Source organism: Ammospiza nelsoni, chromosome 1 (assembly GCF_027579445.1).
Source record: "Ammospiza nelsoni isolate bAmmNel1 chromosome 1, bAmmNel1.pri, whole genome shotgun sequence".
NCBI classification, from domain to species: Eukaryota; Metazoa; Chordata; class Aves; order Passeriformes; family Passerellidae; genus Ammospiza; species Ammospiza nelsoni.
In genome coordinates, this window is record NC_080633.1 from 113223798 (window position 1) to 113237923 (window position 14126).

At 34.5% G+C, this 14126-nt stretch overlaps 1 protein-coding gene across 2 annotated transcripts in view; it reads left to right on the forward strand.

Moving 5' to 3' along the window:
* Window positions 1–14126, forward strand: part of SNTG1 (syntrophin gamma 1) — a 326664-nt gene that overhangs the window by 224572 nt on the left and 87966 nt on the right. For both annotated transcript variants that reach the window (XM_059481150.1, XM_059481159.1), the window contains one exon: window positions 2339–2468. In XM_059481150.1, coding sequence (XP_059337133.1) covers window positions 2339–2468 — 130 coding nt within the window. The remainder of the gene's footprint in view (window positions 1–2338; window positions 2469–14126) is intronic.

Below are 14126 nucleotides of genomic sequence, written 5' to 3' on the forward strand. Positions count from 1 at the left end.
AGTATGTAAAGCCTAATAACTTTTTATAATTCAGAGTTTGATATGGAAATATATTGTTCTCACAATATTAAACGCTATAGTCATGTTCTAGCTTTTCCAGTGGAGTGGTTGAAACATAAATTCTGGAGCGTATTCATACGGAGTTCTAGAAAACATTCAGGTTGATCTTGCAAAGCTTAATTATTTCAAATATAGCTTTTGTGTTCCAGAAGGCCTATAACATGAAACATGTAGTTGAATAAATGTTTATCCATTCTCAATTTTTTTTGTGTATTATAAAGTGATTATTCTACTATATGTTCCATTTAGTACAAAATATCTATTTAATATATCATGTTTTCAAGTTTACACGGTATTATGGACTTGGACTGGTAGACTTATCCAATAAAATACTGTTACAATAATCTAAGGCTATCTACTACCAAGACACATTCACAAGTAATTTATTAGGTGGCCATATATCATACTGTTGATATTTGAGTAATTTGGTGTTGATACTTGGGAAATAACATTATGGATTAATGATTTTGTACTTGCACAGATCAAATTCCTAGGAACAGTAGGAACAATCTGATGCCCCAAATGCACTATATTCACTGTGTTTGTAGTCCAAGGGAAATATGTGCATGAGGATTGAATCTGGAACATATTGGGCTTTTTATAATTTTGTTAATGTTATTCATTAATAGATATATTAGATCCCTGCTTTGATTTATGATATGCTGTGTAGAAACAAGGCAAGTCCTGAAACTAGTGTTATTTTTCTTAAAAAACATCATCAACAATTTTGAGCCCATGCTATGGTCTTCATGTGAGGATTTAGAAATTTATTCTGGAAAAATTTGCTATTGCTATTTATAGCCATCTAAAATAAAGGATAGATTAAATAAATGCTAGCAACACTACCTGAAGATTCTTTAAATAAATCATCTTCAAAACTTTACTAGAATTATTGTGAAAATGAGTCCCTGAAATAAGTCTCTTTTGGTTGGTGTTTTTGTGAATTTAAAGAAAAATCACTACCCCTTGGATAAAACTTCTGGATTTAAATAAACCAAATAACCCTGAAACATCATGTCTCATTATCCTGCAAAAGCTGGTTTTCATGCTCGAAGACTCAAAGCAAAGGCATAGTTCTAGTTCATTTCTATTGCTTCTCCTAAGTGAAGAAACAGTCTGTTCTCAACATGGATGGAGCGAAAAGAGATATTAGCCTTACATTGTATACAACTAGAATAAAATTTTAAGAGGTAAAAGATCCCAAACAAGCAGCTTTTCAAAACTGATATCTGTCTTCAGATGCCAGAAGCTGTCATTACTGACACTCAGTTTTACCCTGGAGATAACAGGCACTTTGCTTGAGCTTTTCTCAAAGAATCTGAATGATGTACTTAATCTTAACTATGAATTGATCATTAACAGTTGGGTTTGTAGCAGAATGTCAGCAGTGGAACTTGGTATTCTCTGTATGTTCTGCAATTTCCTTCTCTGGGATATGGATTTTTATTGATGTGTTTTGGTTTTGAAGGCAGAGACCTGTGAGCCGTACAAGAGCTTTTAGCAAATAAAGCAATTTACTGAAGAAATTAGATCTGTTACTGCTTTAGCATCTGAAAACTTTTCTCTTGTTCTATAATTGCTCAGTGTCTGGAAGTGGAAAATCAGTATATAATGCATGATGGATTTTGGTATATGTGCCCAGATTGGTGCTGGGGGTAGAAGCAGAGGTAGGAGTGTATTTTGGTAATGATCCTATATTCAGAAATGCAATTGGAAAAATCATTAATGCTATTTGATCAATTTTGACTTCTTCAAGTTTTCAATCAGTAGTTTAGAAGAGAAAAAAAATTCTATAAGCTTGAGCAGCCAACAAGGGCCCTCCAGACAGTAATCCAAATGTGTTTAGACACTATATTATAAAAATAAAACAAAGGTATTGAGAAAAAGATACTGGTATTCACTGAGTTTCCTAAATTATTGCCCATGGTTTCTAATGCACTTTCCTTCTCTGTAGCCTGCTGTATTAAGTCTGAGATAAGCATCAGCTCTATCATTTGTTCATCTTCTGAGGTTGCACAGCCTGCTGGTCAAGATGCTGTGGAGCTGGTCTATGGAATTTTTTTATAGCTTTATGGAAGCCTTTTGTTGTCTGAGTTGACCTTTTAGCATGATTGTTTTAATACATATTTACAAAAGAGGAAAACCAGCTTTTTGTTGGTGTTCACTGGCTGACCTTCATTGTAGTTGAAAGAAAAGCATTTTTACAAGTATTGTTAAGATGATATGCTAGAAAAGATAAAATTTTATTCTGACCTGATCTGTTGTGATATGTCTGTAGGCAAAATGCGTTCCAAGTAATTGCTGTGGATGGGGTTTGCAGTGGAATAATTCAGTGTCTCTCTGCTGAAGACTGTATTGACTGGCTACAAGCAATAGCAAGTAACATTTCCAACCTCACAAAGCACAATGTAAGTATGGATCCAAGTAAGCCAGAAGGTTTCCCAATCATATTTGATTATAACTGTCATAAAAGCCTAATGGGTTTACATACAGAATTATCTGCATATAAACAATGCTTGAGGCTGTCTGAGAGAAGTCAACTCAAGTTTGTTGTCAAATCAGACTCTGTGAGAAACCATTGAATAGGAAAATATTCTTCCCTGCAGTCACATAATTCACTTTTCGCTATCAGAGTTATTTGCTTCATAGCAATACCAATTAGGATTAGAAGCAAAGACCAGAAGCACATGGGGAGGCCAGGTGTGATGCAGGAACACATGTAAAATACAAAAATCCTGTACTTTCTTCATAGTGCATCTCTCCAGAAACTGGTATAACCAGATCTGAATTAGATTTTAGTTCTGTCAAGATATCGTGATGGGAAAGGCAAGGTGCTTCTGTGGTGTAGATACAGATACTTGTTATCAGCAATGATTAAATGCATTTATGCTTCATGCACTGCACTCTTACCATCTGAGCTTGTGGGATAGATACCACTTATTGTTGAGGCAGGAATAAATGTTATGTAAGCATTTTTTCAACTACTAAGTTTAATTAAGAGGTCTTCTGGACCTGACTGGGATGTATTTATATTAAAAATGAACATGTAGTTCTCCCTGTATAGGAACCTGTATGATACCTTCTGTGGTTTTCCTAAAACCTGAGAACACATGGGGAGCTCCATTATTTTGAATTGAGTTATAACAAGGAAGCCCTTGAGGATTTAATTTATATTTCCTTAAATCTGCTTTAACTTCCCAAATATGTCTCTGAATTTGCTTTTGTTTCAAATATAGGGAGCACATTGAAGGAAGCTGTATTTTTTTGAGATTTATAATCAAGATGCAAAACTGTGTTCCATCTGGCAGCAATATGTAAAAGTCATTGTATTATAAAAACATGACAGACATGAATTCATCTGCCATCTGCAAGCTTCCATGCAGTACCAGCGAACTTTACGGCTATTTATTCATACTTAAAATGCTGTTGCTATGTAGAACCTTTCTTGTCTCACTAGGCACCCTGACAATTGAGGCTTCTGGGTTTTTTTCTCTTACCATCTTTACTTCAGTTTACTAATGATTCTTGCTACTTAAATCTGTGGATTTATTTTCTTGTAACAGTAGGCAGAGGCACCTGAATTTTACAGGTGTTTTGAAACACCTCAGCTCTGATGAGACTGTAATTATGGTTACTTAGCATAACTTGAATTTTGGCAATGCAATGTTATTACATGATTTTTTTTTCTGACTACAGTTGATAATTCTACAGTGGTTTCCATAAAATACAGAATGAAATTATCTAATTTTTTATAAGAGGTAAATAGCCTAAATTATGCAGCTGTTATGCCAGTCTTTGTATTTACTTTATCCCAAAGACATCCTGTAAAGTAGCCATGAGAGTTAGGGCTTATGATAATTATCCATGGGTCTATTTTTAGAATTGTCCTATTTGTTCATAGCTCTTACAAATTTATGGAAAACAATGACACTCTCCTTCCTGTAATATACTTTTCTTTTAAATTGTCAGTTGCCAGAAAGAATTAGTTGTTTGACAGCATAAGTGATAAGTGAATATAAGAAACCTTAGGAACACAGAGAGAGAAAAAACCCAAACTGTTACAGAGAAAAATTATTAGATGTGATTAGAGGTCCCTGTATTTTTTTTTTCTTTACAAGATGGTTATTGGCATGCACATACTGTTGATGTTAGCATTTTCCTATCTGAGAGAGGCATTTATTCACAGTCATTCTCCCTTAACTGTGTCATCCAGAGCCAAAGAAACAGGGTTAAGGATTTTTCCTAATTCTTTGGATAAATTGACCAATTTTTAGTTTCAATCAACTTCTCATTCCTATCTAGAGATTACAGAAAATAATTTGTTTCATTAAAATACCATGCAGGTCGCAGAAATATTTATGTACATGATGTTTCTCATACCTATCTACCTTTTGAAAAAAGAAAAAGGAAATAGAATTAGAAAAAAGGACTATAACAGCTAGATTATTAATGAAAGCACTTCTTTTTCCCTTGTATCAAATCTGGGCTCTGTAGATTTTGGTGGGATTTCTCTTGCGTAACTTTAGATGTCTTAAGGCAGAAAATCCAGAGTGAATCTTATTATTTACTGTTGATGTCCATTTTATAATGAAATCAATTCCTTCAGGACATGTCTGTCTTTCCTTTGACTGGTAAAGGACCCTAGGGTGGTGAGTTCATACTTAAGGAGATAGATACATATCCTGATAACCTGTCATTTATGTCTTTGAGGCGCCAAAGTGAATTTCTCTGAATAAATCTCCCAAAGAAATGCCTGGATATTTTTGACCAAAAAAAAAAAGGTGTTGTATTAGTCTGAGTCAGAAAATTTGAATTATTTTACTTTTTCCACATGCAAACTGTCTGAAAGAAATTAACTGATGGTTCAAACCCCAAAAATGTGAATAACAAGTCCTATGTTGCCACATGTATCTAATAGTTGTGATTATGGGTCCCTGGCTCCAAAATACCTTGTTGAACCTATAATCGATTAGTTTTTTCTAAAAATTTTTTCAAAACCCTCTTCTCTCATGATCCAGCGTGTCCATATCAGACACAAACATGATGTGACTGAATTGCAGGATCAGCAGTATAGCCAGTATCTACCGAAGCCATAACAGAAATGCAGAAGTAGAAGCTAATACAAAATGCCTTGACATGACCACCATTTTTAAAAGGCAATGTTGCTAACTGAATGGAGTCTGAAAGATGATGTCTGCAAGCAAACAATTTTTCCTGTATTGGTTATATTACTAATCATTGTACTATACAAGCTAGAACTCATATTATTATGCAAAAAGTTAAAATTTTAATGCAGAGATGTAGAAATTATATTCTGACTATTAAGAAGAGATTTTATAAAATCCATGTGCTGACTGATGTAGTTGACTTTATTTCAGATTATCTTTAACAGACAAACCTCAGGTATGCACTCTTTTTCTTCATCTTCAGGAGGTTAGCACAAGTGTCCTCTAGTGTTTTAAGGATGCTCAGAGTGATACTGGTAGTTTTAATTTCTTTTGGTCCCAAGAAGCTCATATTTCATGTAAGGTGAAATACATTAAATTTGCACAACATGAATGGGGTTGTATACTGGCATGCAACCAAAATGCATACTATATAAATGCACTGTTGGAAGTGACTTAATATCACACTGTAATTGATGAATCTATAAGGATCATTCATTTCTGAAGATGGATCCCTCTCCAACTTTAGTCACTTGAATTGCACCTGTGTTAAAAATTTGCCAGTTTTATCAGTACCCTCAAAAACCAGAAGGGTTATATCAAACCCAAAATTTTCGTCTAAGCAATCCTGATACTGAAGTTAATGTGCTGAAATCTGAATATGCTAAATTGAACCTGGGCTTGGGGACTCTAATTCTTCTAAGAACTGATGAGGTTCTACAGCTTTTTCTTGCCAATTTGGATGGCTGACAAAAGCCATTTAAAATGGGAACAAACTGCTGCTTCTTTTCTTGCTAATGCTCCAAGTAGGAATTTTCAATTCAGTTGTTCAATTCAGCTATGAACTATTTGCCTTTCCATGAACTTTTAAATTGTATTAAGGTAGGTGGTAATTGATACTGATTTCTAGTTCCTTACATCTCTTTTGTTTCAGAATTTTTGGATGACAGTATCCAATTGTCATGTAGCTTTTAAAGAAATTATACTCTGGAAGAGTCTAAGAAAACAATCCAAAACCATGTGCTCTTAAAGAACCACCAGTTGCCAATACATCCCTAATTCATGTGCTGCAATTGTCAGGAAATTTAAAGGCAAATTTTTAATGGCTTTAGTACAGTGGAATTTAGACATTTTGGATCATTTTAACAAAAGAATAATAAAAAAAGTACATTTGAGTTAGCAACTTCTGTGATAGAGCTTCATAGAGTTTTTTGAGATTTATCTTCACAACTCAGTATTTGTCACTTGCCTGTTGCTTACTCTGTGGCAGATTTTTCTATAGTGAGGGCAATAATTTTTTTTTTTCCCTTTCCTCTTCCATAATTTCTTTGAAAAACACTGCAACAGTTACACGTTTATGCTTTTTACCTTGGAGCCAGCACTTGACAGCAAAGGAACAATATGAACTTCATCAGACGGGAATGACAGGGTAAAGTTTCTAAGCAAGAGGTGGCAAAAAATTTTAAGCTTGTCTTGAGAATATCCACAAGATCTTACAATATTTACTTCACAGTGGCTTCACTTTATCCCATTATGTTGCATTTTTCTGGGTAAAATAACGCATTTGTGAAATTAACGAGGCACACATAGTTGATGGTAGAAGCCCAACAATAGCATGAAAGCTAGCATGAAGAGGTCTGCAAACTGGGTGTTGGCCCAATGGGTGTGCTTTTCAGAACCTAAACCTTTGTTCTGAAGAGTTTAAAAGTTCAATTGAACTTTTTTGGTATGCTTAGAAAGTAGTGCCTAGTGAAAGAAATTGCTGCTAAGAAAAAAAAAAAATTATTTCACTTCCACTAGAAAAAAGAAAATGATAATACCTTCTCTTTACGATGCTGAAGTTTGGGTACAGGGATTATTTAAGTCACAAGGTAGAAGAGGAGACAAAGAGTGAAAAAAAAGAAAAAAACGGATTAGACTAAAACAATCTGTTCCACTTGTAGGAAGAATAAAGGTCACAGGACTACATTCAGTGTAAGCAAATTATTGAAACAAATTAGTTGAACATTTTTCTTTTTTTCTGATGGATGCTACCACCAGTAAGGACATACTGTAGAATGTTATATTACATTAATAAATAAATATCCCTCATGTGAAGTAAACAGATTTAATATTTTAGTTTTTCAGTTACAATACAATGGCAAGCCAATCAGAAAGCTCCAATTTTACTAATTTTTGAGTTTTCAGGAATTATATGCTCTTAAATGTCCTATGATCTTTGGATTACAATAACATTTATGTCTTTTTGGTTGCTCAGCTATGCATGTTTCAAGCAAGTCCAAAAATAGCGGCATTAGTATCAAACATGTTATGCTATAATCTGTAGTAGTCCAAAAATCAAATAATCAGTAATTTAGAAGTTGAAAGCATTATAAAATCAAGGCCAAAACAAGAGAGAATTATAGGAAGTCTATAAAGTATTACTAGCAGAATATTGTTACATACATGATTCACATTTCCCATGACACAAATACTCAGATAAATTGGACATTAGCTAGTAAATATACATTCAACACTTTTTAAAGCAGTATTAGCCATTCAGGTGGTCACAGTGTTCTGACACTTTGAGTTTTGCTCTCCATTGCATTCTCAACCTTGTAAAGGGAAGATTACGAAGATAATCATTCCAGTACTGATATTAAAGTCTTGGTAAATTTAAAAACCAGATCTTAATACACCTGCAGCATACTGCTGCCATCTTTCTCCATCTGTGATTCTCTTAAGGCACGTAGATCTACATGAACAACTGTAGTCAGTGAAGCATCAGGATTACATAACATAAATCACTCTGAATTTTCCTCACTTTTTTAAAATGTAGGCTGTTTTCAGGTGCACAATTAAAATCACATTTGTCTCTATGTCACTTTTATCAAGTGTTACATATGGCCCTGTCTGATATTTACTTATGTTTTTGACAATTTGAGGTTTGCCTTATTTTACAAACTATTTATTTGTACCTTGTTTAAAGAATTGTAGATAATTTTAGACTCTCTTAAATGTACAGATTTAGCTGCAGAGAAATTTAAGTCTTGCCAAACTGTACTGCTGTTTCCCAGTATTTCATCTGCATTTCTATAATATAATTGAGTCTAAATGACAATGAGACAAATAGAAAAACAGAGCAAGAAAAGAATATTTGTTTGAGAAATATTTCTTCAAGAATATTTATTCCAGAATTATCTGGGAAATTTGTATCAAGAAACTTCTGTCTTCATAGTTGGAGTATTTGTTATGACACATTCTGATTATGGTGACAGCATTCATCATAAAGACATGAAATCTTGCAGTATTGCTTTGGAATATACAGCGTAGACTTCAAGTACTCATGATAGGTTTTCAAAGTAAATTAAATTTTCTTTCTGTACTTCTCAAAAATATTCCATCTGTTCATGTTATTTTTAATAGTATATTTTTTGTTTTACTGTATACAAGGGCACAACTTCTGCAGCAGTCTTTAATGTCTGATTAAAATATCGACATCTTTATTTTTATTGTATAGAACTCTAATATACAGTTTAGGAGAAGCAATGCCCCTAGAGAAAATAAAATCAAGAGGCTTTCCTTTTAAATTTATCAGTTTAATGTAAGTCTTAAAAAAAATAGCAACATTCTTGCAGAGAGAATATTTTTGGAGTTTTATATATGATTCTCTCACTCAGTAAAGAATCCCTGCACTTTGATTCATCCACTTTCATATGGAGTCAAATTAAATTTTAGCCTTGTGCTAGTATTTAAATTAAAGCAAAACAGTATTCAATATATTCTTTATTCTCTGCAGGTTTGCATGAAGCTCTGAGACTCTCTTCCCTCATTCTATTATTATTGAAGGCTTAAGTTAACACATTATAATAAAAACTGTGATCCGTTTGATCAGATCAAAACAAAACACTTTGGAGGAATGTCACACTTGCTCTCAACATTCCACCCTTGTGAAAGGTAACAGGAAGCCTGTCATTTAGGGGAAAAAACCCAAAACCAAGCAACACCTCTTGATTGGTTTTAAGTGACAAAAAATGATGACAAGAATAAAGAAAATAGGACTCTAACTGGGAATAAGGGTAAGCCATTTGGGGGTTTGCAGAGAGGTAACACGTGGAAGAAGAAAGGACTCATTATAAGTTGCCCTTTCATGCCAAAATGCCAAGCTGCCCTTTCAGTAGCAGCTGGAGACTTAGAGCTACTGTAACCTAGTTTTTGTTGTGCAGTAAAATGTTCAATATTCCACTGTTGGTTTATTTTCAGTGAGAATGTGTTAAAAGTGCTGTTGAATCACAAATGGCAGTTGATAAAATAGCAACTGGGAATTGGGAGGCTAGGCAATAATGACCTTTCTTTTTGTATTGCTTCTTTCTGCTGTCTTAACAAATCCACAACAAACAAAAATATAATTATTCATATTTAAGGCACTATTATCTTGTTTTGACCTCCATTTCCTCTTACTCACTTTTAAAATATATTTTTAAAGGTGGCTACATCAGAAGCTTTGCCTTTCTTCCACAACCAGAGAATTAAAAGATAAAAAGAATGAAAAGAAATTTAAATGCACTCAAAAAGCTATAAAACACCTCTGGGCACACGTTATTAGTAGCCTAATGTGTTGAAAGCACTTTCTCCATTTGGTTGTCTTGCTTCATAAAGTGCCGTAAAGAGCAAGTGCATTCAAGTAGTGCACAGCTTATATTTGCCTGTGGAACAGAATGGAGTCAGAGGAACAGGCAGAGGTGTGGGTTAGAAGGGAGGGATTCCAGCCATTCCAGGACAGATTTAAGAGTAAACCCAGAGAGGCAAAGGCAAAACAACAAATGATCACTAAGCTGCAGAGGAAATGAGCTTCAAATTGCCATTGGACTTGCCATTTCTCTGCTAACAGAAGGTATTCTGAAACTCTGTGACAAGTTCTTTATCTCCTAAAAATACCTGGGGTAGTTAAGTGACAAATACCTGTGGGGGAAGTCTGAAATATCTGAAGTTATAGCTGTGTTGATCACCTATGTGGGCACCAACATGATTGCAAGGTTCTGTTGCTTCTTCTCACCAGTTTGTTTATTTCAGAGAATTAGGTAATTACATCCAAAACTTGTTTCATGCTGTCATTGAGGTCACGAAGTCAGGCTTGAGAAACTGAGAATGAAGCACCTTGTTTCAGTCTCATTTCCCAGTGCATGGTACTCTCTGACTTACTGCAGTGAAAAACTATTATTTTCCTTTGAGAATTAGTAACTTTTTGAACAGTTCATAATGAGTGTATGAAGGTTTCTGCTTTTCTCCTTTTTTTCTAATTGTTTACAAATTTTTTGACAATTTTGCCATCTATGAAAAGGCATTTGCCTAATGATACCAATCAGGAACTCTAGTACAGTGAATCAAAGGAAATTTTTCTTTACTGCATTTATGAAATCACTTGATACAGGTTTTGCCTATAAAAATTGTATGAAACAACTTTTTGTTGCTCCATCTCTTTCTGAAATAAAGCCTGCAATCCTTTGCTATATGAAATAATGTCTCAGAAGCTATTAATCACATATATTTAACAGGTATGAAAATAGATATACATTTTTATATTGGACGCATGTAATCATGTAATTCTTATTCCCCAATTTTGTCTTTTTTATGAGCCAATTACCAGTTATGTTTGGGTAGTTTGTCAAGAGAGCACTTTATGTGCTAAAGAGTACATAACAGGATCCTAAATTCTACTTTTACATGAGACCTCCTGTGATAGGAAAGACAGTCACTAATTTTTAGACATAAAGAATGAAGAAATCGTAAAATACTGCTGGAAAGGAGGCAACCAGGCAGTTAAAGAATGCCTGTCCATCTCACCTGTGACTACTTAATAGTTTAGTTCATAAAATACAACATAAAATGCAGCTGGGGGATAATTTGATTTGTGTTAATACTTACACTTATAGCTGTATTAGCAGAAAGGTGATGTAAGGTCAATGCAGATACACAATTCAGCTTATCCACGTGATAATTGCATTATAATTCCAATTGTATTCATAAGGCTACTTCTTAAAAGTCAGTAGGAAAACCTTATTTATATTTCTGATTACTAATAGATATTCTTCTTCTTTTCCAGTGTAATGCATTGAAATCACACAAACAGTAAAAAGGGTCCTTTTAGCCCTCTGTTCCCATTATACACTGACCATTCAAATAATAGATCACATAGTGCAGAGGTAGATTTAAAGATGTACACAAATCTATGTAGATGTGATATATTTGCATGTTTCATTAGTTTCCTGCTTGTACAGATGACAAATCTTGCTAAAAACCCAAAGTAAAATAGTATCTGCCCAAATTCCAAAAGTGTTTATTAGTCTGTTGGTGAACAAGCAACACGAGTTTATGGTTGTTTACTCCAGGGAAAAATCTGTTACCTGCCTAGCAGAAAATATTGTTTTCACTGTGTTTATTTCCTAAAGCAATTTTGTAAAGTAATAAAATGGATGAAAAACTTCCTGTGGTGTGTCAACATGCTGGCGCTTCTCACATAATTCAGTCGATTTAACATTGTTAAAGGAGCTTCAGCAGTTCTTCTTCTCTGGTATCTGATTGCCAAGGAACTAGACTTCTCTTTTTATAACTATTTTCTACTTTAGCTGAATTAAGTAATGTGACAGAAATGGTAGCTGTTTGTCCCTAAAAAGTAAGATCTTCTCCACCCAATCTCCCAATATAATAAAGGGATAGTAAAAAATGTCTTTAAGAGTTGAAGGAGTGAACTCATCCTCCTAACAGAGGCACTTACTTCTATCCCATTAACTATATAAAGACTGCAGATATCTCCAGAGGGTAATTCCATCTCCTTGAATTAAATACTTACCTATGCCACATCTAACAGGAAATGGCAAGAGGGTACTTTAGCATAATAGCCTACAGGTTGGTAGAGTCACCCTGACATGAGAGACAGGAGCTCTCTGTGCTACTCAGCCTGCAGCCTGATGCCATCTGCCTCACTGCTGGCCAAAAGATCTCTGGAGACAGCACAGGGCTGAGGCTGTGCTTCTCCTTCCAGAGGCTCCTCCCTGTGCTGTCCATAGAGCCACACGTAAAAATCTTGCCAATACTGTTGGCAGGGGGCTCATCCATGCTGTCTGGTGGGATTAATCCAGCAGGAATATTGCTTAAGTGAAGCAGATAAATACTTATCTCCTGCAGCCTAAGTACTGTAGCTCCATATCCTGGGTGGCTACTCTGGTATTACCTACCATGACCAAATAGGTTGCTTTACTCCCTATAATAGAGAGTAGATTTTATTTTTGCAGATTTTTAACCCAACTTAGTTTTCTGATTTTATGAACAGTGCAGTCCCATGAACAGTTGTTTTAGCACAACTAAAAGGCTGGGTACATAGTGTGGATATACAGGCAGGATGAGAAAAGTCCACATACATTTCTGCAGACAAGACTTCCATGAAAGAGAAAGATCAGCAAAAATAGGCTGATCTAGATGTCTTTAACTTAGCAGCTGGGGATTTTCTGTATTTGTGAATGTTGTACTCAGATAAGCCTTCTTTACCCCTTTCCCTCCTTCTGTAGTCGTTTGCAATTCCCTGAAGTTCTAAAAACTAATGAGAATGTCTCTCAGGTTTTGAGAAGAAATTAAAATCCATGCTTCTTGAAATTGTCTCATCTCATAGGAAGTGTTCCACACCATTTTGGAGCATTTAGACTACTTAACTTGTGGCATAATTTGTATGAAAAAAACAGCTTCGGGGAAGTCAGATTGATGGAAAATGTTTTGGTCTGCATGAGCAATGGACTCATTCATTGCTGAAAATAAAGGGTGTAAATAAAGCTGTTTGTTGCTTTTCTTTTCCTCTTTGCATTCCTATTTATTGTAGCTGCTGTTTTCCCTTCCCAGGTGCAGATGTACCTGGGGAAAATTATAGCTTTTTTATAGCATTATTATTGCATAGGGAAGAAGTTTTACTGGGTGATTCTAAATATATATTTGTTTAATATTTCTTCACTCAAATACCAGACTACAGCAGCTGTGCAGCTGTAGAACTCCTAGTGTCCATTGCTCTGCTTAGCTGTTTTGTTCAGAAAGGAAAAAATGTTTCTCTTCTAATATATGCATTATGAAAGAGATATACTGAAGGTTCCCATTCATAGAGGAGGAGGGAGGTAATCAAAACATTGTGCAAGCAAAATGAGTGAATAACCTAAACTCTTTTTTACTTTACCCTAAAGTAAAAAAGGAACATAAAAATTAATCCTCAAAACCTTTAGTAAGGTGCATTTTATGGGTAAATGTCCACAGAATTGTGACTATCATTTTAATGAGGACCATTCGCAAAGAAATGTTCTGCCAAAGAGACGAAAAGACCTGACATTCAGATACCTGTTCTACTGTTTCAGATCCCATTTCTGGTATTAATGTTATTAATGACTTCCATGAAGTGTTCTGAGGTGTTGAAATGAGTTTTCTTGAGATGCTCCAGATATCTGCAAAGAAGGTCATGAAGTTTTTTATTACAAGAGGAGTCATGGAAATGTAACTGCAAATATGAAACAAATCAAATATGAAACAAATGAAATGTGAAACAAACAAATATGAAGAGCCTTTGCTTTATATTTATTAAATTGAATACAAGTGACCAATGACTACATTGATGTTTGGGCTTCCACCTGTACATATTTTTATGTGATGAAGATGTTACAGGGAATGAATATATTACTTTTTCCAATTAGTTTTTTCTATACCCGGCAAAAAACCCACAGGTGGCTTCTCAAGCATATATTTAAATAGTACGTGCATTCCATTTAAATGTTTTTCTCATTTTGAAACTGTAGCAATAATAATTTGAAAGGGTTTTTTGTTGTTTTTTTTTACATCATAAATAGAGTGTTTCACAAGAAGAAAAATGTCCTTAGGCCGACATAACCCCTG